This window comes from Antechinus flavipes, chromosome X (genome assembly GCF_016432865.1).
Source record: "Antechinus flavipes isolate AdamAnt ecotype Samford, QLD, Australia chromosome X, AdamAnt_v2, whole genome shotgun sequence".
NCBI classification, from domain to species: Eukaryota; Metazoa; Chordata; class Mammalia; order Dasyuromorphia; family Dasyuridae; genus Antechinus; species Antechinus flavipes.
The window spans coordinates 8,303,053-8,326,661 of record NC_067404.1 but is presented as its reverse complement, the minus strand read 5'-3'; the positions used below and the strand labels follow the sequence as shown (position 1 = coordinate 8,326,661).

Genomic DNA, 23,609 nt, shown 5'->3' with positions numbered 1-23,609 from the left:
GGCAGCAAACCTATCCTTCCTTCCCCCCCCTGGAGACTTCACACCTATGTCTGAAGGATGGTTTCTGGACTACAGGTCCCGGGAGACGGTCAGTTGTGGCTACCCTATCCCATGGTAACCCTGGAACCCCATGACATTCTGAATAATTAAGCAGTTTGCTCTTAAACCTGCAGTCCTAGGCAAGGCGTTCTGTGTCCACAGGTGCCCGGATGGCAAAATTACAAATCTGCCTCCGGGGAATGCCGAGCAGGGGAGGGGGGCGGGGATGACAGGGAAGAAGGGCTCTGGATGTGGGCAGTTAAAGGGTCCCACTGTGGACAATGACGTGCCCGGACTCGGGGAGGCTCCCCTTTCTCGGTTCAAATCTATCTCAGACTAGCTGTGCGTCCCTGACTCGGTCCCTTTCCCCTGTTTGCCTCAGTTTTCTCATCTGTTCAATGGCGATGGAAATATTAAACCGCTCCGGTATCTTTGTGAAGAAAGCCCCAAAAGGGCTGGGGTCAGTCTGGCGAGCAACAGTTTGTGTGGGGCTTTAAGATCTGCATAGTTCTACGCCTTTTGTTCTACATAACAATCCGAGGAGGCAGATGCTAGGGTTTCCCCCATTTTCCAGGGGAGCAAACTGAGGTTAAGGGACTTGCCTACGTAGCTGGAAGGAAGGGAGGGAGGCAGGGAAGGGAAGAGGAGGGAGGAAGGAAAGGGAAAGAAGGGAGGAGAGGAGCGAGGAGCAGAGGAAGGGAGGGAGGAAACAGGCATTTTGGACAGTACCTACTATGTGCCAAGCAGCGAGCGCTTTACGGCTCTTTTCTCCCCGATCCTGGGAGGGGGGGGACCCTCATTCTCCCCCGTTTCACGCTCGAGGAAAATGAGGCAGGCGGTGGCCGGGTGACGTGGCCCGGCTCACCCGGCGGGCCAGAGGCTGGGTTCGGGTCTCGGGCGCGGGCCTCGGGAGGCTGCACCCCGCCCCCCCATCCCGATCATCGTTGAGTCGGGGAATCGATCCGGGCGCCCCAGAACCCTGAGTCCCCGGGGCCGCCGGCGGAGCTCGGCGGGTGAGCGCGAAAGCGCGCGCTCGGGTCCGAGCCCCCTCCGCCCGCTGCAGACAAAGAAATGGCCGAATCTCTCGGCGGTTCTCTTCTCCCCCCGCCCCCGTATCACCCCTCGAGCCCCCCGCTCCCGCAGCCCCTCCTTCACGGTCCTCCTCTCCTAAGAATCCATCTCGAGGAGGCGGGGAAGGGGAAGGGGAAGGGGAGCGGGGCTCGGCCGGCCCGCCAGGACCGCCACCACCTCCCCGCTCCCGGGCTCGGCGCGCGCCCCTGGCCCGTCACCGCCCCCTCGCTCTCTCCCTCCCTCGGCCGCCGCCCCCTCCCTCGGCCGCCGCCGCGCCGCCGCCGTGGAGCGGTTTTCGATTCCCGGAGATTTTTGTCCCTCCGCGCTCGCCCTCTCTCCCCTCCCTCCCCCTGGCCTCCCCCGCCCAACCCCCACCCCGGCTCCAGACTGCGGGGCCCCCCAGCCGTTCCTTCCCTCTTGCCGGAGACCTCGCGGCGGCGGCGGCGGCGGCGGCGGCGGCGGCGGCAGCGGCGGTGGCAACGGCGGCAGCGGCGGCGGCAGCGGCAGTAGCAGCCTGTGGCCCTCCTCCCCCTCTTCCTTCTCGTCTTCCTTCTGCTCTCGCTGCAGCTCCTGCTTTTCCTCCTCCTCCCCCTCCTCTTTCTCCTCCTCCTCCTCCTCCTCGGGCGGCGGCGGCGGGCGGCGAGATGCACCCCAGCGCCCCCAGCTACCCCACGGCCTCGCTGTACGTGGGGGACCTGCACCCCGAGGTGAGCGAGGCGATGCTGTACGAGAAGTTCAGCCCGGCCGGGCCCATCCTCTCCATCCGCGTCTGCAGGGACATGATCACCAGGCGCTCCCTGGGCTACGCCTATGTCAACTTCCAGCAGCCGGCGGATGCCGAGAGAGCCCTGGAGACCATGAATTTCGATGTCATCAAGGGCAAGCCGGTGCGCATCATGTGGTCCCAGAGGGACCCCTCCCTCCGCAAAAGCGGCGTGGGCAACATCTTCATCAAAAACCTGGACAAGTCCATCGACAACAAGGCTCTGTTCGATACCTTCTCCGCCTTCGGCAACATCCTGTCCTGCAAGGTGGTGTGTGACGAGAACGGGTCCAAGGGCTACGGGTTCGTGCACTTCGAGACCCGGGAGGCGGCCGAGAGGGCCATCGACAAGATGAACGGCATGCTCCTGAACGACCGCAAGGTCTTCGTGGGCCGCTTCAAGTCCCGCAAGGAGAGGGAGGCCGAGCTGGGGGCCAGGGCCAAAGAGTTCACCAACGTTTACATCAAGAACTTCGGGGAGAACATGGACGACCTGAGGCTCAAGAGGCTCTTCGGTAAGTTCGGGCCCTCTCTCAGCGTCAAAGTCATGACGGACGACAGCGGCACGTCCAAAGGCTTCGGCTTCGTGAACTTCGAGAGGCACGAGGACGCGCAGAAGGCCGTGGAGGAGATGAACGGCAAGGAGCTGAACGGGAAGAAGATCTATGTGGGCCGGGCTCAGAAAAAGGTCGAGCGCCAGACGGAGCTCAAGCGCAAGTTTGAGCAGATGAAGCAGGACCGGATCACCAGGTACCAGGGAGTGAACCTGTACGTGAAGAATCTGGACGACGGCATCGACGACGAGCGCCTGCGCAAAGAGTTCTCCCCCTTCGGGACCATCACCAGCGCCAAGGTGATGATGGAAGGGGGCCGCAGCAAAGGCTTCGGCTTCGTGTGCTTCTCCTCCCCCGAGGAGGCCACCAAAGCCGTCACGGAGATGAACGGCCGGATCGTGGCCACCAAGCCCCTGTACATCGCCTTGGCCCAGCGCAAAGAGGAGCGGCAGGCCCACCTCACGAACCAGTACATGCAGAGGATGGCCAGCGTCCGCGCCGTGCCCAACCGGTGATCAACCCTTACCAGCCTCCCTCGGGCTACTTCATGGCGGCCATCCCCCAGGCGCAGAACCGCCCCGCCTACTACCCCCCCGGCCAGATCGCCCCTCTCAGACCCAGTCCCCGGTGGACGGCCCAGGGCGCCAGGCCTCATCCGTTCCAAAACATGCCCGGGGCCATCCGGCCGGCGGCCCCCAGGCCCCCGTTCGGCACCATGAGGCCATCTTCCTCGCAGGTGCCAAGGGCGGTGTCCTCCCGGGTCTCCAACGCGGCCTCGCAGAGCATGGGCCCCCGTGCGGCCGCCGGGGCCGCCGCGGCGGGGACTCCGCCCGTGCGTTCCGCGCCCCAGTACAAGTACTCCGCTGGCGTGCGCAATCCCCAACAGCACCTGAACGCGCCGCCTCAGGTGACTCTGCAGCAGCCCGCCGTCCACGTGCAAGGTCAGGAGCCTCTCACGGCGTCCATGCTGGCCGCCGCCCCTCCACAGGAGCAGAAGCAGATGCTGGGAGAGCGGCTGTTCCCGCTCATCCAGGCCATGCACCCGACCCTGGCGGGCAAGATCACTGGCATGTTGCTAGAGATCGACAACTCGGAGCTTCTCCACATGCTCGAGTCCCCGGAGTCTCTGCGTTCTAAGGTCGACGAAGCGGTGGCGGTGCTGCAAGCTCACCAGGCGAAAGAGGCCGCCCAGAAAGCGGTCAACAGTGCTCCCGACGTGCCTGCTGTCTAAAAGAAAAGATGAGGGACCGTCTGCTTCTTTGAAGAAAAATGGCTGTTGTGTAAACAAAAACATTGCAAACTAAGGGAAAAAAATGGAAAGGAAACTTTGAACTTGATGTACCAACAAATGCCAGGCCTAGCAAACTTAATGCTAGTCCTAGATTACTTATTGATTTAAAAGCCAAAAAAAAAAAGAAAAAAGAAAAGAAAGGAAAGGAAAAGGAAAGAAAAGAAACCCAAAAAAGAGTAAAATACAAAAACAAATTAATGTTGAATAGATGGGGTGGGGGGGTGGGGGTGGGGAATTTTCAGCACAGTTGTTGTTGTTCCGTCGTATCAGTCGTGTCCGACTCTTTGTGACCCCGTTTGGGGTTTTCTTGGCAAAGATACTTGGAGGGGTTTGTCCTTTCCTCCTCCAGCTCATATGACAGCTGAGGAACTGAAGCATTCCTGTCTTTAACTTTGTAAATCTTTATTGTAGAAAAGCTCAGAATATCACCACTGTTTTAAATAACAGAATTGAGAGCTGAGCAAGGAGACGTAATTTGAATTATAAAATTCTTGCTGTAATAAAAAATACCTTAAACAGTAAAAAAAAAAAAAAAAACCAAGTGCCAATTAGTCCCCCCCCTACCCCACATATAATTCCATAGCAAAAAGGGGACTAGAGCATCAAGTGCAGAATTTATTGTGGGTTGGTGCTTTTTTTTTTTTTTTTTTTTTTTTGGTTTGGGTTTTTTGTTTTGTCCTGTTTTTCCAGTGGAGGAGAGATTTGAATGTTTTTAGCTGGAAGGGAATAAGGTAGAGAAGAAAGGTAAACTGAAGATATGACAGGAAGAGTAGAATGTGTAAGGTCCAAGTTCCTGAGAACCTCTCAGTAAAGCCTGAGTCTAGATGGCAGAGGAAGGATGAGAGGGTGAAGACATTAGGGACTCAGAGAAGAGAGGGTTGGCAATCGTCCAGTAACCACTAGGGTAGTGTGCCAGGCAATCAATGAAAGATTAAAAGAAGAATTGGCAAGTAGTGACAAGGGACCAGGGTTTGGGAAGGAGTTCCGTTGAAGGTTGCTGATATAGCCCAGGCTCTCTTCAAATGTGGGCCCCTGAAAGTGAAACTGAGGTTTGAGGTGTACCTCAGCTCTGTGTCTGTTGGAAAATGTGGTCTGGGAGGCCCCACCAGTGCTTATTTTCCACCATAACAAACTGGGGAGGAGGGGTGCTGCACGGGAAGACAAACTCAAAACAAAGATGCTTCATGAAACAGAATAGTATGGAACTATTGTCTACACTGTGATTCTCCAAAACACCGATCGATAGATAAACGTGGGTTTGGCCTGAATATCAGCAGGGATGGGAGAAATATCTGATGCTTCCTGGACCTATACTGCTTTCTCTTTAAAGGGACAGGTCATTTTACAGATGAGGTTGGTCCTGAGGCAGAAAAAGCACAGCTTGTATGGGGTTGGTGTTCCTGAGATTTGGCATTGTTCCCACTGCTCTGCAGGATTTCCTTCTGACCAAACATTGCTGTCCTGGCAAATAACAGCGTGTGTTTTTATTAAATTGTTTCCTTTTAATAACACTGAGTAAATTTATTTTGATCGCAGTTCTAGAGTGGAGACTAATGCCCCCATTAGCAATTCCCTGGGCTGAGCCTTCTGCTTAGGCCTCAGGGCACCAATGTGGTTAGGAGGGCACTAGCTTGCCCAGTCTCAATGGGGGCGGGGGAGGGAGGGGATCTCCTCGGGGATGGTGTGGTATCTGTGGAGACTCCACTTTTCTCAGCAGCCATCTCCTTCGTTAGAACGGATCCTGGTTGGGAAGTGACAAATGGCCAAAATTCTCCCACGCTTTGGTCGCTGTAGAAGTGTTCTGCTTTGTTGGTTTAGGTCTGCCTCTGAATGCCGGGTGAGATGGTCCGATACCACAAAGATGTTGCTTGGTTTTTTCCTATCTTTTCCCAGAGATTAAAAAAAAAAAACGGGGCTCACCTTCCAGCTTCAGAAGCTTACTGATATCTCGGCTCTCCGGAGAAGCAATATGGGACAGGGGTTTTCCTTTGAACGTACCAAGCACATCTCACACGTCGTCCACTTTTCTGCTGCCATCTTGGGCTGGAGTAGAATCGTATCCAGATCAGCTAGAGAGGCCTACCTTGGCCCAAGTACCCAGAGTCACCCTGTAGCGTTTGCATGGCTGTATGCTTTTAGTGTCACCAGCTGCTTTTGTGTCCTTTGTGTCTGATGTCTTCCCATTTGCTGCTCCTTCCTGGTGTAGCCCCAAACCTGCCATTCTCTTTAACAGTAGGTGTTAAGCTCTGGGAAATGAGATTTGAGGCAATTTTTTTCTCCTTATAATTTTCTCTTCTTACAGACCAAGAAAGGGGATGCCATTTTCATAAGGTGAAAGAATAGAACCATAGCAAGAGGGGGAAGTGGCATTAAGTGCAGGGCTTGGTGTGGTGTTGTTGCTGCTATTGTTGTGGTTGCTGTTGCTGTTGCTGTTGCTGTTGCTATTGGTGTTGTTGTTGTTGTTGTTGTTGTTGTTGTTTTTAAGAAAAGGTTCCTCCTAGTGTAGGTAGAAGGGAATAAGGATGTGAAAAATGAGGGGGAAACTAAAGACCCCTAGGTCCTGGGAACTGTGTGAGCTCAAGATCTCTGGGAATCTGTCGGTAAAGCTCAAGGCCGGCAGACATCAATGGAGATGGGGAAGTGATTAGGTGATTCAGCAGAGAAGTTTGGCGACAGCTCAGTAGCTACGACTGGATGATGTGCCAGGCAGTCAACGAGAGATTTCAGAAGGACTAGCCAACGATTACAAAGACCAAATTAAAGTTGGCCCCCTGACTGGAAAGGCGACTCTGTGCTATGTTTTCAACCAAGTGTGGTATTTGGAGGGAGGAGGAACGAAGACATTTGGGTATGTGGAGGGGTGGGCCAGAGACTGAGGGAAGAGTATGTATTAATGCATGGAAATAGAATCACCTTAGAAGAAGAATATGGGAAGAAGGTTTGGGGTTCAAGGTACTAATTTTAGAGATGGGAAAGGTAACTGGTCTCCCCTATTTGCTTCCCACTATTTCATAGCAAAAGATTTCTGGGTGAATGGCTCTATGATCTATGAGGGAAATAAGAAGAAAAGCCTACCGGGTCACATATTCCAGTGCTGTTTATTGAAAGATATAGTTACACATTGGAAGATAGCTTGATGCAATAGAAAAAGACCTGCCTTTATAGCCAGAGGACCTGAATTCGGATCCTAGCTCTGCTACTTCCCACCTGCACATTCTCGGGAGAGCCACTTTGGTGCTCTGGGCCCCAGGTCCCTGACCTACACAGCAGGGGGTTGGGGTCACTACTTAGGTCTTTCGGCCCTAAATTGACGATGCTATGGTATGCAAGGAAAAGCTGTTTAACTACTCAATGATCAATCAATCGAGACGCATTTATCCAAGAAAGTCCCTTTTCTCAAAGAGCTTACATCCTGTCAGGGAAGACAACATGAGGGTCACCTGCAGAGTGGTTGAGAGTGAGCTTGTCCTTCTGGCTTCCAGCTTCAAGATGGGTCCCATGTACTTCCACATGTACTCTGCAGAGACGGGCATCTGGAGGAAAAGAAGCTGGGCCTCAATCACGTTCCTATTCCCAGCACTAACGGGGTATATTAGTGACCAGCCAGGGAATCTCCCTGGGATGAACTCTAATTCTCAATGGGAATCATTCTTTCCGTTTACCGTCTGGTTTATTCTAATTAGTATGACCTTTCCGAATACTGGGTTGGAGAAGTGTATTTATTTGTTCTTTGCTCCATGTAATGGTCTTTGTGTGACTAGCATCGTTGGGAAGGCGGGGGGGGGGGGGGTCAAGTGTTCAGATATAACTTAGGACACTCAAATAGAAATGGAGGGCACTAATTTGGTTTTTAAAAAGATCCCTGTGGGCCACATAGCGACTTAGTTTTAAAATGTAATGTTATTTATGTTTTATTATATTTTTATTTTTAAAACTAGTTCCCAAGTTCATTTGAATCTGGTTAAGGCTGTACTGGGGAGTGGTGCAGGCTACATTTGGCCCATGGACCTTGTGTCTGACACCTCTGATTTAGGACACTTCTTCTCATTAAGGGATAACAGCCAGGAACATACTTCACATCCAAAAAATTCTCCCCTATACTAGCAACATAACGGAAGTAGGGGAGAGAGACCATTTTACTCTGGCATTCTCTCTCTGGGGAGAGCAGAGCTGTCGACCTGATGGCCCCGATGTCCTGCCCCCTGCTTGGCAGCTCGCAAAACTCCCTTGGAGAAGGGAGAGTCCAGAAATATCCATTAGTGATTCCTTTTGAATCACATCTAGATGAATTTGTGTGGACACACATACCCTACATGTGTAAGAGAATGGCTGGCTGGCAGAGCCTACGTAGGTTTGTGGAACTGGAGGTCATGCCATCCATCCCACGTCCCCCCTTCCCAGTGAAGCATTCGGCTCCTCCGTGACATATAAAATGCAGCAGAATATTTAGCCAAGCACGAATTCCTTTCCAACAGGACTGTCCCAGTAGGGCCTACCAAATATTTGTATTGTATTGTGACAAATGTTGTCACCCCATCAATCAAGTCCAGCTGACAAATGACTAGGTAATAAGCCTCCCCAAAGCTAGGCAAGATGCAAAGTGGTCTAAACCCTGGGCATTTGGCATCCCATACCATTCAACCCAAACTGCTCTCTTCAGTTACTAATCAGCTCAGTTGCTAATGTGCTAATGACCTTTTCTCAGTTTTCCCTTTTGACTTCTCTGCAGCTTTTCACACTATTGATCCCCTTCTGCTGGATACTCGAGCTTCCATCTAACCTTTCTCTCTCTCTCTCTCTCTCTCTCTCTCTCTCTCTCTCTCTCTCTCTCTCTCTCTCTCCCTCTCTCCCTCTCTCCCTCTCTCCCTCTCTCTCTCTGTCTGTCTCTGTCTCTCTCTCTGTCTCTGTCCCCTGATTCTCCTCCTACTTGGCAGACTGCTCCTTCTCTGTCTCTTTTACTGAATCTTCAGCTAGGTCGTGTCCAGTAACCGTGAGTATCTCCCCCAAATCTGGTCTGGCCCTCTTCCTCTAGATTACCTTACTTGGTGATCTCAATTCCCCCCATTTCTATAAAAATGACTCCCTTCCTTTATAAGTTCCACCATCTTTCCTGATCTCCAGAATCACTTCTCTAAAGGCCTTTCAAACATCTTAAACTGTATCCTGTAGCCATCTTAAACTCAGCCTATCTAGAATGGAATTCCAGCCTCCATTCTTTGAACCTTTTTATTACTGCCAAGACTACTGTCAGACTTCCACACCCAGGCTGGCCACTTTACAAATGGCCTCTATTTCTCAGTTGCACTCATCCCACATAGCCAATCACTTGTCATTTCTACCTTTACATTCACTCTCATCTAGGTGCCCATCTCTCCCCACACACTGTCACTGCTCTGGGTCATGCCCTTGTTTCTGCCCAAACCTTCGGCGGCTGCTGGGCTCCCCTGCCTCGAGCCTTCCTCTGTTCCGGCCCATCTTCCTCAGTTGTCCGTGTTCTCCTCAATAAGTTCCAGTGGTTCTTCTTATCTCTAGGACCAAATATACAATCCTGTTTGGCTTTGGAATCCCTAATCTGACTCTCTCCTATGTCTCCTGTCACAAGTGGTGTTCCATTCCCTTGTCTTTATAGCTCTCTACTGACTATCTCCTATTCTCCCGCCATGTTTCTCCCCCCACCTTGACCTCCCAACTTCACCAGCTTCCACTCAGCTCAGATCCTCTCTTCTTCCCTCCCTTCCTTTCCCCAAGTGTCTTCTCTTGCCTCTCAGATTATCTTTCATTTATTCTGTCTCTCTCTTATTTTTTGTCTCTATCTTATTTGGATGTAGTTGTTTGCACGTTGTTTCCCCAAGAAGACTATGAGCTCCTCCAAGTCGGGAGCCATTTTTGTTCTTCTTTGTATCCCCAGTGATTGGCACAGGATGCTAAACAGTAAACCACTTAATAAGTGCTTCTTGATAACTAATCATTTGGGATTAACTTGCCAACATTCTCTATTTGAAATATAAAAACAAACCGTGGAGTTTATTTTTTTTTTCTCCATTTTCAGTTAAAGATGTCTTATGTTTCCTTTTTCATCCCTTGACAGGCTGGTTTTGATGGGGAGAGCATTGGAAATTGTCCCTTTTGCCAACGCCTCTTCATGGTCCTCTGGTTGAAAGGAGTCAAGTTCAATGTGACAACTGTTGACATGACCAGGTGAGAAAAAGCAGGTCCTGTTTGATAAGGGGGCCTAAGATTGAACAAGACAGCTGGGAAAGTCTGCCTTGACACCGTGCTGGTCCCAGTTCTGGCAAGACTGGGAGAATACTATCATATCATCCCATCGTAAGGTTTCCCAGGGTCAACAGGTGATAATCTAGCATGTGATGTGACCTTCACTTTTGGGGGGACTGATATTCCCCCCAAAGAGCATCACTTGACTGAAATTCAATCATTAAAAAATAAAAAAAATAAAATAAAAAAGGTCTTCTTTACTGCAATATACAGATGTTGAAAGGGAACATGCAGTGCTTGATAAAGGACTTGACTAGAGTCAATTTTTCAGTCATGTCCAACTTTTCGTGACCCCATGGACCTACGACCAAAAGTTTCTTGGCAAAGATGCTGGAATGGTTTGCCATTTCCTTCTTGAATGACAAACGCAGGTTAAGTGGCTTGCCCAAGTGGCTGGGATGCCTGCCCATGCATGATGCCACAGTTCAGTTTTCACTTTCTTTTTTACCCTCTCCCCGGGAAGTTTCTGGGTCTGGATTTGAACTCAGGTTTTCTTGCCTCTAAGCCCAGTGCTCTAGCTGATGAGGTCTAGATTTGGGGTACCTAAATGAAATTAGGCTTTAATTGAGGTTTAGTGACAGGTTCGGGGTACAGAGTCAAATAGAGCTCCCCTGCAACTCTTTTGGATTCGGCGCAAGGATACGGAGTTGAATGAGGTCTAGTGGCGGCTCGAGTCCCCTGTAAAGGAGTTTACAGGTCTGAAAACCTAGATTGATAAAAGAGGTTTATTATGGAGTTTGGAAGTGAGGTTAAAGTCTGGTTAGTAAAAGGTGAAGGTAGAGCTAAGAAGGGCACCGGAAACAGGTTCCAGTGGACAGAGATCCCTGGCTTTGGAACCTCTGCAAAGAGAAGATTTTAGTTTGGCTCTTTTATAATGAGAGATTTAGCTAAAGGGGCCTGTGGGTGGAGTCCCAAGTTGGCTCCTCGATGGATTTCAGTGGGGGCTTGAGTTTGCTTGGTGGGGCTTGGGAACCTGAGCAGATCATTAGAATGGGGGCTGGGACAGCCCAAGTTGGCTCAGATCCAGGTGGGGGCTGGGACAGGCCCTATTGCAATTCAAAGGGGTGCTTTTGACCAGGATTTGGGAATCAAAGATCCTGGCTTCCTGAGTTGATAATGTGGCAGGCAGCCAGGAGGGGTTGGGAATCAGAAAGAAAGAAATCAATCTGAAAGGGACCGCAACCCGCATCATAGCCACTTCACCACCCAGCTGCGTGGAGCCAGGAATACCTGGGTTAAAATCTTTTCTCTACCCACACACCCTGAGCTAATCACTTCAGCCCAAAGGGCTCCGGGGAACCTCTAAAACAAGCTGCATCTACCACTACATTAAGGGAGATCCCTATACCAGCGAATCACAGGTCTGCCCTCACCCCCCCCCCCAGGAGTCACTAGAAAATTAGTACGCAACATGAAGCATATGAAAAAATATGTAAGGGCAGCCAGATGGTACAGTGGATAGAGCACCAGCCCTGAAGTCAGGAGGACCTGAATTCAACTCCAGCCTCAGTCACTTAATACTTCTTAACTGTGTGACCCTGGGCAAGTCACTTAACCCCAATTGTCTCACAAAAAAAAGACAAAAAAAAAAAAAAAGCATGTTCAGTTATTGAAATACCCCCACCCCATGCCAGTGTCACCGGTTTCCCAGATGCAATTAAGCCCAGAGAACTGGCAAACAAGATCCATCTCCCTAGGCAGTGTGGCATTGGAAACAAAGAACTGCTAGTTAGTCAGGAAGATCTGAGTGCAAATCCAGCCTCTAACACTTACTAGACCCTGAGCATGTCACCTAAAGTCTGTCCTAACTTCCTTATCTGAGGGACAGCTCAACAGGTCTAAAAGTGAACTCTAGTTTTCCCCCTAAACATCTTCTCTGCCTAAGTTCCCCGTTGCTGTAGAAGGAACAACCATGTGGAAACATGGCCCTGTTCTCAGCTTCCGATTCTCCCTCACCACCCACATTTGATCAGTTGCCATTTCTACCATGGCGACACACCTTTTGCATCCACTCCCTTCTCCCCACTCACGCAGGTACAGCCTTAGTTTAGATGCTCATTGCCTCTCACCTCAGTGGTCACCATGGCTTCCTATCGAGGCCTTTTCTGTCATCTGGGCCCATCCTACTTTCTGCTGCCAAAGGCAGTTTTCTGAAGTGCAGATCTGATCGTGTGACTCCTCTGCTTAAGCAATTCCAAAGGTTCTCTCGCCTCTAGGATCAAATAGAAATGCCTCTGTATTTAAAAGCCCTCCATCTGACCCCAGCCTTCCTTTCCCACCATCTGCAATGGAGACATTTTGTTTCTCACTCACGTGTGACCCCTCCCCCTCCAAGCCCCTACCTTGGTCCTGGCTATCCACCATGCTCAGCATCCCCTGCCTCCTACTCTCGCCTCAGAGGGCCCTTCTTCCTTCACGACGGCTCTCGAGCACTATCTTCCTCGAGAAGGTTTTCTTGATGCCCCCGACTGTAAGTGCCCTCCCTCCCGAGCTCCCTTGTACTTAACTAACATGTGTGGATGTGTGGATGTAACATATCCATTTCCTTTCTATTTCTGCTGTATCCATGTGTGTCTGTCCTTGTCTCCTCCAGACTATAAGCTTCTTGGGAAGAGTGTAAGCGTGGGAATCGTGCCTCTCTCCCTAGCACTTACTTAGCCCAGGGCCCAGTTCCTAGCGGATCGATTGCTTAATCGATCTGAAAATGGAGATAATGACACATCTATTCGTGTGCCATTTTATGAGGATGACATGAAATCATGCAGGGAAAGCACTTTGATTTAAAGGGCCCTGTAAATTGCAATTCTTGTCATTATTCATTCCTCATTAGAATCTGGAGGCCAGTCAGTTTCTGCCTTCTAAATCCTCTCCCAAATTTCCAGAATTGGGAAGGACACAGTGACCATCTCTGACCATGAACCTACAGCAAGTGGCTAGCAGCTCCTGCTCCAGGCTCTGTTCAGTGAGTCCCTCCTCCTCTGATGTCCACGAGCACTCACGTTTACTCTCTAAGGACAGTTGGAATATCTTTTAAGGACGATTTCACCTAATGTGCCCAAAGTAAGGGTTTTGGGCCTTTTGCCTCCTACACCAAGGGTATGGGTTTCATAGTACTCTGACCTATCATGTTATCCATTTCTATACATGGCTTCCCAAGGCTCCCCAAGACCCCCTTTGAGGGGGAAGGTGTGCCAGGATCATCACCTACTACTTTGGCCGGTTCTCTCTTCAAATCTACTCTGGCCCTCGCCAAGAGGAAACTAGGCATTTGAAAAGGTAGCCCAGCATTGGGAGGGGAAATAAAAGGAAAGAAAAAAAGAAAAAATAGAACAAATTGCACATGTATCCTATCCTTTGGCAATCATGGCCACTTCTATGGAATAAGCGCCTTATTTTACAGATGAGACAACTGAGGTTCAAAGAAGATCCTCCCTCTGCTCAGGATGATCTACCCGTCCAGGTGTCTGGTTCACGATTCAGACTCGGCTCTTCCTGAAAGCCACCACATCAAGTTGTTTGGCTAGATACTAAGTAATATCTTCCCATCTCCTTCCGCAACTTAGTTGCACTTTCTGATTTGTATTCCGGTTATCCCTACGCATGTCACATTCCCCTAATAGATTCCTTGAGGAGTTTTAAAATAATTGTTTTTCATCTTGCTATTTCCCGTGCCTGGGACATAATAGGCACTTAAGAAATATTTATTTGAATTTCAGTTAAATCCCAGAGAAAAGAAGATGGATCCCAAATTCTGTTTCCTAAGATCCACTACAAATTTGTGTTATCTAATCTTGACCGGGCATTCATTGCAGCAAGGCAATCCACCCAAATCAATTCACTAGCCTATGATGATCCTGGCCTATGTGACAGGATGACTGTTCTTCAGCCCCCACAGGGAGTCTTGGGAAGCCTGTGGTTGCAAAGACACCCACAGCAACTACTCCAAACCTTCTTTCCTTTCCTCAAGCCCCCCGTTGCACCCCATTCTTTCATCTGAAGACTTAGGAACAAAACACATTGAGGTCAATCAATGGGCTCTCCATTTTCTCCCCTTCATCATCTCCCATAACTCTCACGTCTTCCCGCATCATCTCCTCCTTCATTCTGACCTCAGGTCTCTGGCCCGTCTTCTTGCCAAGGCCATTTCTTTTAAGTACAATTATGATCCCACCCCCTCTTATCCTTTCCAGCAGATTGCCTTCCCTAGCATTCCCAACTTTTCTTTTTTTTTTTACCTCCACCTTTTCTCCCCATTAGACTGAGCTCCATGCGGGGAGAGACTGATTCTGGCTTTCTTTGTATCTCCAGTACTGGCACATAGTAAGTGATTAATAGGTACTTATTTACTGATTAGCTGATTATCTGCCTTCTGCTGAAGTCCACAAAGAGTAAAATTGACCAAAAGGAAAGGGAAAGAGACAGGATAATTTATGAACAGGATAAAAGTATAAAGCAGCCATGAGTTGTCTTTGACTTAAATCCTTGGCCTTCTATTAGCCCCAAGTAGATAGGCTTCATCATTTGCTGCTCTCACAGGATATTCTGTGATCTCCTTGGGTAATATGTGGGTGGCTTATCTGCTAGGTGTCTAAATCCAACTCAAATAGAAATGGATCCCTACAGGTCTTATATTGATGTAAAAAAAATCACAAATTAACATGATCTATTGGTGGCCCAGTAGATACAGCACTGGGCCTGGAGTCAGAAAAGCCTGAGTTCAAATCTGACCTCAGACACTTCCTAACTGTTGTGATCCTGGGTAAGCCACTTCATCCTGTTTGCCTCAGTTTTTTTATCTGTCAAATGAGCTAGTAAAGGAAATAGCAAACCACTCCAATATCTTTGCCAAGAAAATCCCAAATGGTGTCATGGAGAGTTGGATACAACTGACTAACAACAGTGTTTTGTAGCATTTTTATTTATTTTGTTAAACGTTTCCCAATTACATTTTCATCTCGTTCCCACCGCAAGAAGAATTTTGCTGCAGCATGCACCTGGGTGAGTCTGAGCCTTTGTAAATAACCCTTTCTTTCCAATCCCTCTAGGAAACCTATAGAGCTGAAAGAGCTAGCCCCAGGAACCAGTCCTCCTTTTTTGTTGTTTAACAAGGAACTGAAGACAGACTTCATTAAAATCGAGGAGTTTCTAGAGCAGGTCCTGGCTCCTCCAAGGTACAGAATTTTTCCCGTTGAATTTCCTCTTCCATTTGTTTACCCTCCAAACTTTTGACTCACTCACTTTTAGGCCGGTGGAGTTTGGGGGCCAGACCTCTCTTTCATTCTTGAGGAGAATCTTGTAAATAACCACTTGCTCATTTCCCCAAAGAGAAGGAAATGATACTCATTGTGCTGATTTGGCTTATCTGGGGAAGATTCTATATTTAATCTTGGAAGTAATAACGGGGTAATAGCGAGTATTTCTAATGAGCCCAGCAATCACAGTGAGATGGGGCAGACCTACTTTAACCAGAAAGTCATGTTGGGTTTTTGTTGTTGTTAGTGGTGGTGGTGGTTTTAGATTTGTTTGTTTGTTTGTTTGTTTTAAATAAAAGAGTTAGAGTTAAGTGACTTGCCGAGAGTTACACGGCTAGGAAATATTAAGTGTCTAGGGCCGTATTTAAATTCAGGTCTCCTAACTTCAGAGCCAGTGCCCACTGATCCCTGCTGATCTTAATGAGGTCTAGATTTGGGTACCCAAATGAGATCTAGTGGCAGGTTCGGGTACAGGGAGTCAAATAGAGCTTCCCTGCAACCCCTTTGGATTCAGCACAAGGGTAAAAAGTTAAATGAGGTCTAATAAAAGCATGAGTCCCCTGTAAAGGAATTTAGAGACCTTGTAAGTGGCTGAGGCCAGGTTTGAAGTCAAGTCCTCCTGACTTCAAGGCTGGTGCTCTATCCACTGCGCCACCTAGCTGCTGCACTACATCTCCCACTTTCTTTTGTTTTAGAACACAGGTGGTCATGCCATCCCTGACTCCTCAGGGAGATCAGAGCCCCCAAGGGGAGGTGATCACACCCTCCCTGACTTCTCAGGAAAGGAGGTGAAAGCACCGAAAAGGAGGTGATCATGACCCCCCCCCCAACTTCTCAGGAAGGGAGGTGAAAGCACTAAAAAGGAGATAATCACACCCTCCCTGACATCTCAGGAAGGGAGATGAAAGGCACCAAAGGGAAGTGGGGATTGCTAGCGGGTTTCTGGGATGAAGGGTCTTATTATGCACAAACCCATCGGCATGGGAGGTATCACACAAGCACAGAGCAATAACGCACAGGCTATTAGTGATGACTCTCCCCACAGGCAGTGCAGGCTTGATGTGGTGTAACAAGCATGAATTATACACCCAAGTAACAGTATAACAAACAATATACATCAATGTGGTGTTGTAAAAGATTGCCAGAAGTCCTAGAAGGAGAATATGTAAACAGTAGTCACACATACACCTTCTTCAGCAGCCAAGAGATAGTCCCAAACCAATCTATTGTCCATTGCTTCACATATCAGGGAATCCAATGATTCCCCCCAAGTTTTTGAAGTCCAGCAAAAGTCTTTTTATGTGTTAGGGAATCCAATGATTCCAGCAGATTTTGAAGTCCTATAGCAGTCTTATTATTTCCAGGAAAATCCAATGATCCCTGAGGGCTTTCAAGTCTTATGTCTCAGAAAATCCAATGATTCCTGAGGGTTTTCAGGTCCTACAACAATCTTATCATGTCTCAGAGAATCCAATGATTCCTGAGGGTTTTCAGGTCCTACAACAATCTTATCATGTCTCAGAGAATCCAATGATTCCTGAGGGTTTTCAGGTCCTACAACAATCTTATCATGTCTCAGAGAATCCAATGATTCCTGAGGGTTTTCAGGTCCTACAACAATCTTATCATGTCTCAGAGAATCCAATGATTCCTGAGGGTTTTGAAGTCCAACAATTTTCTATGTCCATGAGTCAAACGCCATAAGACCTGAAAACCTAGATGGATAAAAGAGGTTTATTATGGGGTTTGGAAGTAAGGTTAAAGTCTAATTGGTAGTAAACGGTGTTAGGTAAAGAGAAGAGGGCACTGGAAATATTATTCCAGTGGGCAGAGAGTCCTTAGTGTCAGGCATGGTGCTGGCATGTTTTGGCCCTCTGCAAAGAAAGGGTTCCAGCTTGGCGCTTTTATAATGAGAGATTTAGCTAGAGGGGCCTGTGGGCGGAGTCCCAAGTTGGCTCAGATCCTGGTCGGGGCTGGGACAGGCCGGGATCTTCTATTGGAATTCAAAGGGGTGCTTTTGACCAGGATTTGTGAATCCTGAGTTGATAATGCATCAGCCAGGAGGAGTTGGGAATCAGAAAGGAATAAATCAATCTGAAAGGACTAGTTTCTTAAAGGTACCACAACCAGCTTCAATCTGACTCTTGTCTTTCCGCAATCACCTTCACAGCTTTGGTCTACTTCCTGTTAACATTACCTTCCAAATGGACTGCCTCAGATTCCCTTCCTCGGAGGTGAACACCCAAACTGGTTTTAACTTTTAGTTTCTCTAGCCTCTGGGAAAGTCTCCTTCCCATCAGGCTTATGACCCAGCTTCCCCAATCTCTAATTCCTCACCTCCCATTACGTGAAGGCGTTCAGTTCCTCTAGCTCAGGGGTTCATAACTTTTTTCTGGATCATGGATCCCTTTGGCAGGCAGTCTAGCAAGTCTGTGGATGCCTTCTCACAAACGTATTTTTAAATGCCTAAAATAAAATCATTGGTATTAAAAGGGAAACCAATTATAATTGGCAAAATTATAGTTATCAAAATATAAATTTTAAAAACTCCCAAATTTACAGCCCTGTGCCCTAGATGGATTCTACCTTAACTACCTACAGGACAGACAAATCACACCTAAGACCCAAGTCACCACCTGAAACTGCTCCATCTTGATACTTCTGAACTCTCAGATACCCATCTCTGATCCTAAGCTCCCATCCTCCCAGCTGTCCCACCTCCCAACTCCTTAGGAGCCTGCCCAATGCCTTCCATCTTGAACTTCTTTTCCCAGTCCAACATCCTTCTTTAGCTTCACCGCCCTCCTGGCAGTTTGGCCCTTATAAATCTGCCATTCCAACAAGGTGTCCTCCTCCCCCCCCCCATGTTCTTCTATTATGGGTTCCCATGCTGGAAAGCCATGATACTGGTTCTTTCTCACTGCATACCTTCTCTGCTTCTTCCGAGATCTTGAGCATACTAGAGAAAACCAAGAAATTGTTCACCATGACACTTCAATAATTGCTGACTGATGCTTTTATTCATCTTGGACTCATTCCCTATCACACTGTCTCCCAATTGGGGATTCTGAACTTTCTCCTCTCTTAGCCCCAATCCTACTTGTGTCTTTTATGTTTTTTAAAAGATTTTTTCTACCTATATCTTTTATGTTTTTTTTTAAATTCTTTTCTACCTATGGCTTTTAGCTAATGTGTCTCTTTACTCTGCTGAGATCATGGCCATCCAGTAGGAGCTCTCTCATTCCCCTTCCTGTGGACCTCAAGATCTCTCTATCTTGATTTCCCCTCATTTTCTTCTTTCTAGTTTCAGAGAATGAGGCGGGTTGCCTTGGGGACTTAGCTCCCATGTTTAATGTCAATTCTATGGGTAAAATGCCTTCTTCAGGTCTGGAGAAGCAGAATGAATTGGAAGTCAAACCGTTGTAGAAATCACTAAGTGAAGATCTAGATGAGTGGCTTCTATTTCCAAAGTCCCTTTGCCTCCTGACACAAGGAATAGGAAAAAACGTTCCTTGGTTATTTCTTCACCTGTCCCAGTAGAACACGGCTTCTGGGAGTTGTCATTAACAACGCATAGACATGTTGATGTTTTGGGTTCAGTGTTATCCCAAAACCCAAGTGGACAAAGTTGATGCTCTGGCTAAAATCTGTTTGAGGGTCTATCTTTTTCTTCTCCTAAGGTATCCACGTCTGAGTCCCAAGTATATGGAGTCATTTGATGTGGGGTGTGACATCTTTGCCAAGTTTTCAGCATATATTAAGAACGCACAAAAGGATACCAATAAACGTAAGACACGACTTTGTATCTGCCCTTTTAGATCCTAGGGGGTTTTGTTGTTGTTAAGTTGTTTTTTCAGTCATGTCTGACTCTGCGTGATCCCATTTGGGGTATTTTGGAGCAAAGACACCAAAGTGCTTTGCCATTTCCTTCTTCAGCTCATTTTGCTGATGAGGAAACTGAGGCAAACGGGATGACGTGACCTGCCCGGGATTACATGGCTAATAAATGTCTGACTCTTGATTTGAACTCAGGCCTTCCTGACTCCAGGCTGTGCCACCTAACTGCCTGTCAGAGTCTTTTTTTGGGGAGGATCATTAAAGTGACTTGCTCAGAGTCACACAGCTAGTAAGGGCTAAGTGTCTGAGGCTGGATTGGAATTCAGGACCTCTTGATTCCTTGCTTAATTTCTTTAACTCTTCCCACCTTCCCCAAATTTTCATCTTACCCATACAACAAGAAAAAAAAAAGGTATGAGTCAATCAATGAATCCAATCCAATTCATTCCATTGGGAGAAGGCAAACTAATGTGTCAGCATATGGTATTCCACTCTTTACTAATAAATAATGATAATAAGAATAGTTAACTTTATATAACTAAGTTCTTTACAACTACAGTCTCATTTGAACCTAACGACAACATTGCAGGATAGGTGCTATTGGTATCCCCACTTTAAAGTTGAAGAAACTGGAGCAGGCAGAAATGAAGGGACTTGACCAGAGACAGACAGCTAGTAGTCTGAAGCTAGACTGGAATTTAGATCTTCCTGACTGGCCCTAAGCCTGCCGTTCTATCCATCCTGCCCCTACTGGCCCTACTAGCTAACATATCATCAAATACAAGGCCCGGCCCATCATAAGCAGGCACCCAATGAAGATCTGATGTTTGAATGAATAAAGGAATTGGTTGCTTGATTGTTGTCCTCGGGTCTGGAAGAGAACCAAAATAACATCATGATGTTGGGGCAAAGTAGAACGTGTCCGATCGTGGCTGATCAGACCCATAAGAGCTCGGAAGACTCTTCCACGAGTTGACATGCATTTGGGGCAGAGATGGCTCTAGATAGGCACATCTATTTCCTTTGAGCTACTGCAATTGTGCTTTGCTCATAGACTGCAGAGCCTTCTTTGATATGGTGGGTGGTCCTTTGCCAGTGTCTCCCATGTCTCACAATTGATTTGAAAGTTCTATGACTTTTTGTTTTTCTTCCCGGGTTATTTCTACCTTCTGAATCCAATTCTCCCTACGCAACAAGAGAACTGTTCGGTTCTGCAAACATATATTGTATCTAGGATATACTGCAACATATCCAACATATAAAGGACTGCTTGCCATCTAGGGGAGGGGGTGGAGGGAGGGAGGGAAAAAAAATTGGAACAGAAACGAGTGTCAATATAAAGTAATTATTAAATAAAAATTAAAAAAAAAAAAAAAAGAAAGTTCTATGACTGAGTGAACCAAAGAGCCACCAATAAAGTCTTGCATATGGGACACGTAGGTCTAAAAACATGGGCAAATAAGCACACTGGGAGACATTTGACGATGGCAGTTGAGCATCTAAAAATAAACCTGTGACTTCATTAAATGATTCAGATCTGGAGAAAGCTTTGCTGAAGGAATTTAAGCGTCTAGACATCTATCTGAATACCCCTCTTCCCGAGGAAATTGATCATGACGCCGTCGAAGAAATCGTGGTCTCCAGAAGGATGTTCCTGGATGGAGATCAGCTGACCCTGGCAGACTGCAACCTACTCCCAAAGCTGCATATCATCAAGGTGAGAAAGAAACAGTGAGAACAACAGGTATAGTATACCATGCTTTGGGTGGCCATTTCTACTGAAGAACGCCCATGATGGTCGCTTTTTACCAGTGTTGATATGTATATGGCTTCACAGATCAACGACTTTTCCCTCTCTTTTACTTGGTCTTCTAGGTGGTTGCCAAGAAATATCGGGGCTTTGACATCCCCGATGAATTCTCTGGAGTCTGGCGCTATCTGAGAAATGCTTACGCCCGAGAGGAGTTCAGCCACACATGCCCTGCAGATAAGGAGATTGAAAACACTTACGCATCCGTGGCTAAAAAATGAAAAATTCAGGCTGCGTGTTCCAAAGCGAACGATAGCCGTGCAGGCTACCTTTTGTATCACATCCTTACTTCTGCTAGAAATGTCGGTAAAACATTTAGTTTGAAAGAGTATTCTCTGCTTTCTGTCTAGCCAGCCATACCCAGAATGCACCTGCAATTTCTGTGTGGCCTCAGGCTTTCCCAAGCTTCCAGCATCCTGATGGCAAATCCATTTGATTCCCGAATCCCTAAAATGTGTGAGGTAAATCTCAACAGAATCAGAGTCTAAATTGTCTGGTGAACTCGATACCCCAGCCCAAGATCCTGGATGAAATCATTTAAGCGGTTGTAGCGTCTCTTAACGCCACCCTGACTTTGGAGCTCCCCTTACAAAGTGGGACTTTGTCAGGTCGATGTGTTTTACAGGCGAGACATCGGCAGGCCAAGATTCTGAACCCAAAAACAAACTATATTCCTGCCCCCCCCCCTCTAAGCGTCCATTCCACTTGAGTCAGGGGAAGAGAATAAGCATTTGTATGGCACCTACTATGTGCCAGATACTGTGATAAATATTCCAAAGATGACCGATAAGATAATGAAAGCCAACCCTCCAGTCTTAGAAACGTTAATACGCCTCATGATTAGACTATACCTGTCACTATATTGAAATGCTACCAAACTGATAACTGATTATTAGCCCTCTAGCAATGACAAACCAAAGTAAAATGACAAAAATCCGAGCTGCAGACATATTCTGTCAGAAAATGGACTCGGCGGTTGAAGTCACTAGCTTAAAATTTTCGATCCCCAGTACAGCATAGTTACTATTTTTCTTGCTTTTAGTAGAACAGCATATGATGCTCCCCTCCCCCATAATTTAGGTAAATTATAGAAAAAGGGAGATATGGAGGGAAATCTCTAGCTCCCATGTGATTTTGATTTTCCCTCAAAGAGGGACAAACTCCCAAATCTAAAAGACACACCAGTAGATATAGGGCTAAATTGCTCTGTGTGTGCGTATAAATCAAATGTGGTATTTCTCTATCCATAGATTTGAGGAAAACTTGGCAGCATATATTAAGCCCCTACTATGTGCTAAGTGTCAGGGATACAAAGGAAGGCAAAAATACAGTTCCTGCTTTCAAGGAGCCCACCCTTTATGGAGAGCCATAGCAGAGGGAAGGTTCTAGAATTAAGAGGGAGCGGGAAAGAAGTAAGTCTTCGGCTGAGACTCAAAGGGAGCCAAGGGAGATGAGAAGAGAAAACATTCTAGGCATGAGGAACAGCCAATGAAAACATTCAGAAATTGGGAGATGGAGTGTGTTGTTTGAAGAACAACAAGGGGGTTATAGTGTCACATTGGATCAAAGAACATGTTGGGATGGGGTGGAATAAGACTAGAAAGGAAGGAGGGGGCTTGATTATGAAGAATTATGAAGAGGGTTTTGTATTTGATCCTGGAGGCAATAGGGAGCCGCGGGAGTTCATTAAATAAGGAGGGGACGTGATCCAACCTGCAATTCAGAAAGATCCTTTCGGTGGCTGGATTGAAGATGGACTGGAGTGGGGAGAGACCTGAGGCGGGTAGACCCTCCCAGAAGCTACTGCAATCACCAGGCGGGAGGTGATGAGGGTCTGCACCAGGGTGAGGGCAGTACCAGAGAATTTGAGAATTGGGGCATATTGGAGAGATAAACTCCAAGTTAGAAACAATAGGACTTAATGATTATCCAAGTGATTATTCAAATGAATCATCGGTGCTGTACACACGGGGCCATGTAAAATAGCAACCTTCAAGTACTGGATAAATATTAGTTATTTTCAAAAAATAAAATGTCACTGAGAGGCAGCCGTGGCCTGGTGAACAGAGAGCTGCCCTCGGAGCCAAGAGAGCTGGCTTCAAATCCAGCCTATTGTAGGTAACGAGAAAAGTTACTTCCATTCCTAATTTTGGCAGTCTAAAAAATCACAGAAAAGGCACTAAATGGATGGGCTTTCCTCTCCTTGGAGTTTCCTAAGCCGGTAGAAGCACCTCTGGTCTGGGTTTTAAGTCAAACACCAGCACATGCTCTTCACAGACAAATCAGTGAACAGAAGCTCTGGAATCCTGAGATTTTTTTTTTTTTTGGTATTAAAACATGTATTATTCTTCTTACATTATTATTAGTCACTTTTTCCTATTTTATAACCATGAATAAAAAACAAGTTTGTACTTTCTATTCTCAGAAGCTTGTTTCTAGCCCCTTTGGAGAAAGGCAGTTGTGCAGTTAAGGTAGGAGGCCGTAGGCCGTACGTGTGCCAAGGTCCCTGAGAACCCCTGTAGGGGCTTTCCCAGCCTGTTTTGGATAAGGGGAGAAAATGGCAGGGAACCCCTTGATGGGAAGACTTCTTCAATTGCCTCTGGTCATTCTAGACCTTGGGACTAATATTCACCACCATTCTCCTCCCCACCCCCAAACACATCCCACAACTTCAAAAGAACTGCCGTTGGTCAGGGAGGGGCCTCCATCGATGTGG

General features: G+C 47.4%; 2 protein-coding genes across 2 annotated transcripts in view; both read left to right on the top strand.

The window, feature by feature from the left end:
- Positions 1 to 23,309, top strand: part of CLIC2 (chloride intracellular channel 2) — a 52,043-nt gene extending 28,734 nt beyond the window's left edge. Inside the window, exons 2-6 of the mRNA XM_051968902.1 lie at positions 9,807 to 9,916; positions 15,040 to 15,165; positions 18,927 to 19,033; positions 20,619 to 20,800; positions 20,959 to 23,309. Of these exons, the coding sequence (XP_051824862.1) occupies positions 9,807 to 9,916; positions 15,040 to 15,165; positions 18,927 to 19,033; positions 20,619 to 20,800; positions 20,959 to 21,114 (681 nt within the window). The 3' untranslated portion in view covers positions 21,115 to 23,309. The remainder of the gene's footprint in view (positions 1 to 9,806; positions 9,917 to 15,039; positions 15,166 to 18,926; positions 19,034 to 20,618; positions 20,801 to 20,958) is intronic.
- LOC127542946 (polyadenylate-binding protein 1-like) lies at positions 1,586 to 5,229 on the top strand. Its single transcript, XM_051968896.1, is given in 2 exon segments — positions 1,586 to 2,931; positions 2,934 to 5,229. Coding segments are annotated over 2 exon segments (1,902 nt in total). The 5' UTR covers positions 1,586 to 1,754; the 3' UTR covers positions 3,659 to 5,229.
- Positions 23,310 to 23,609: the final 300 nt, after the last annotated feature.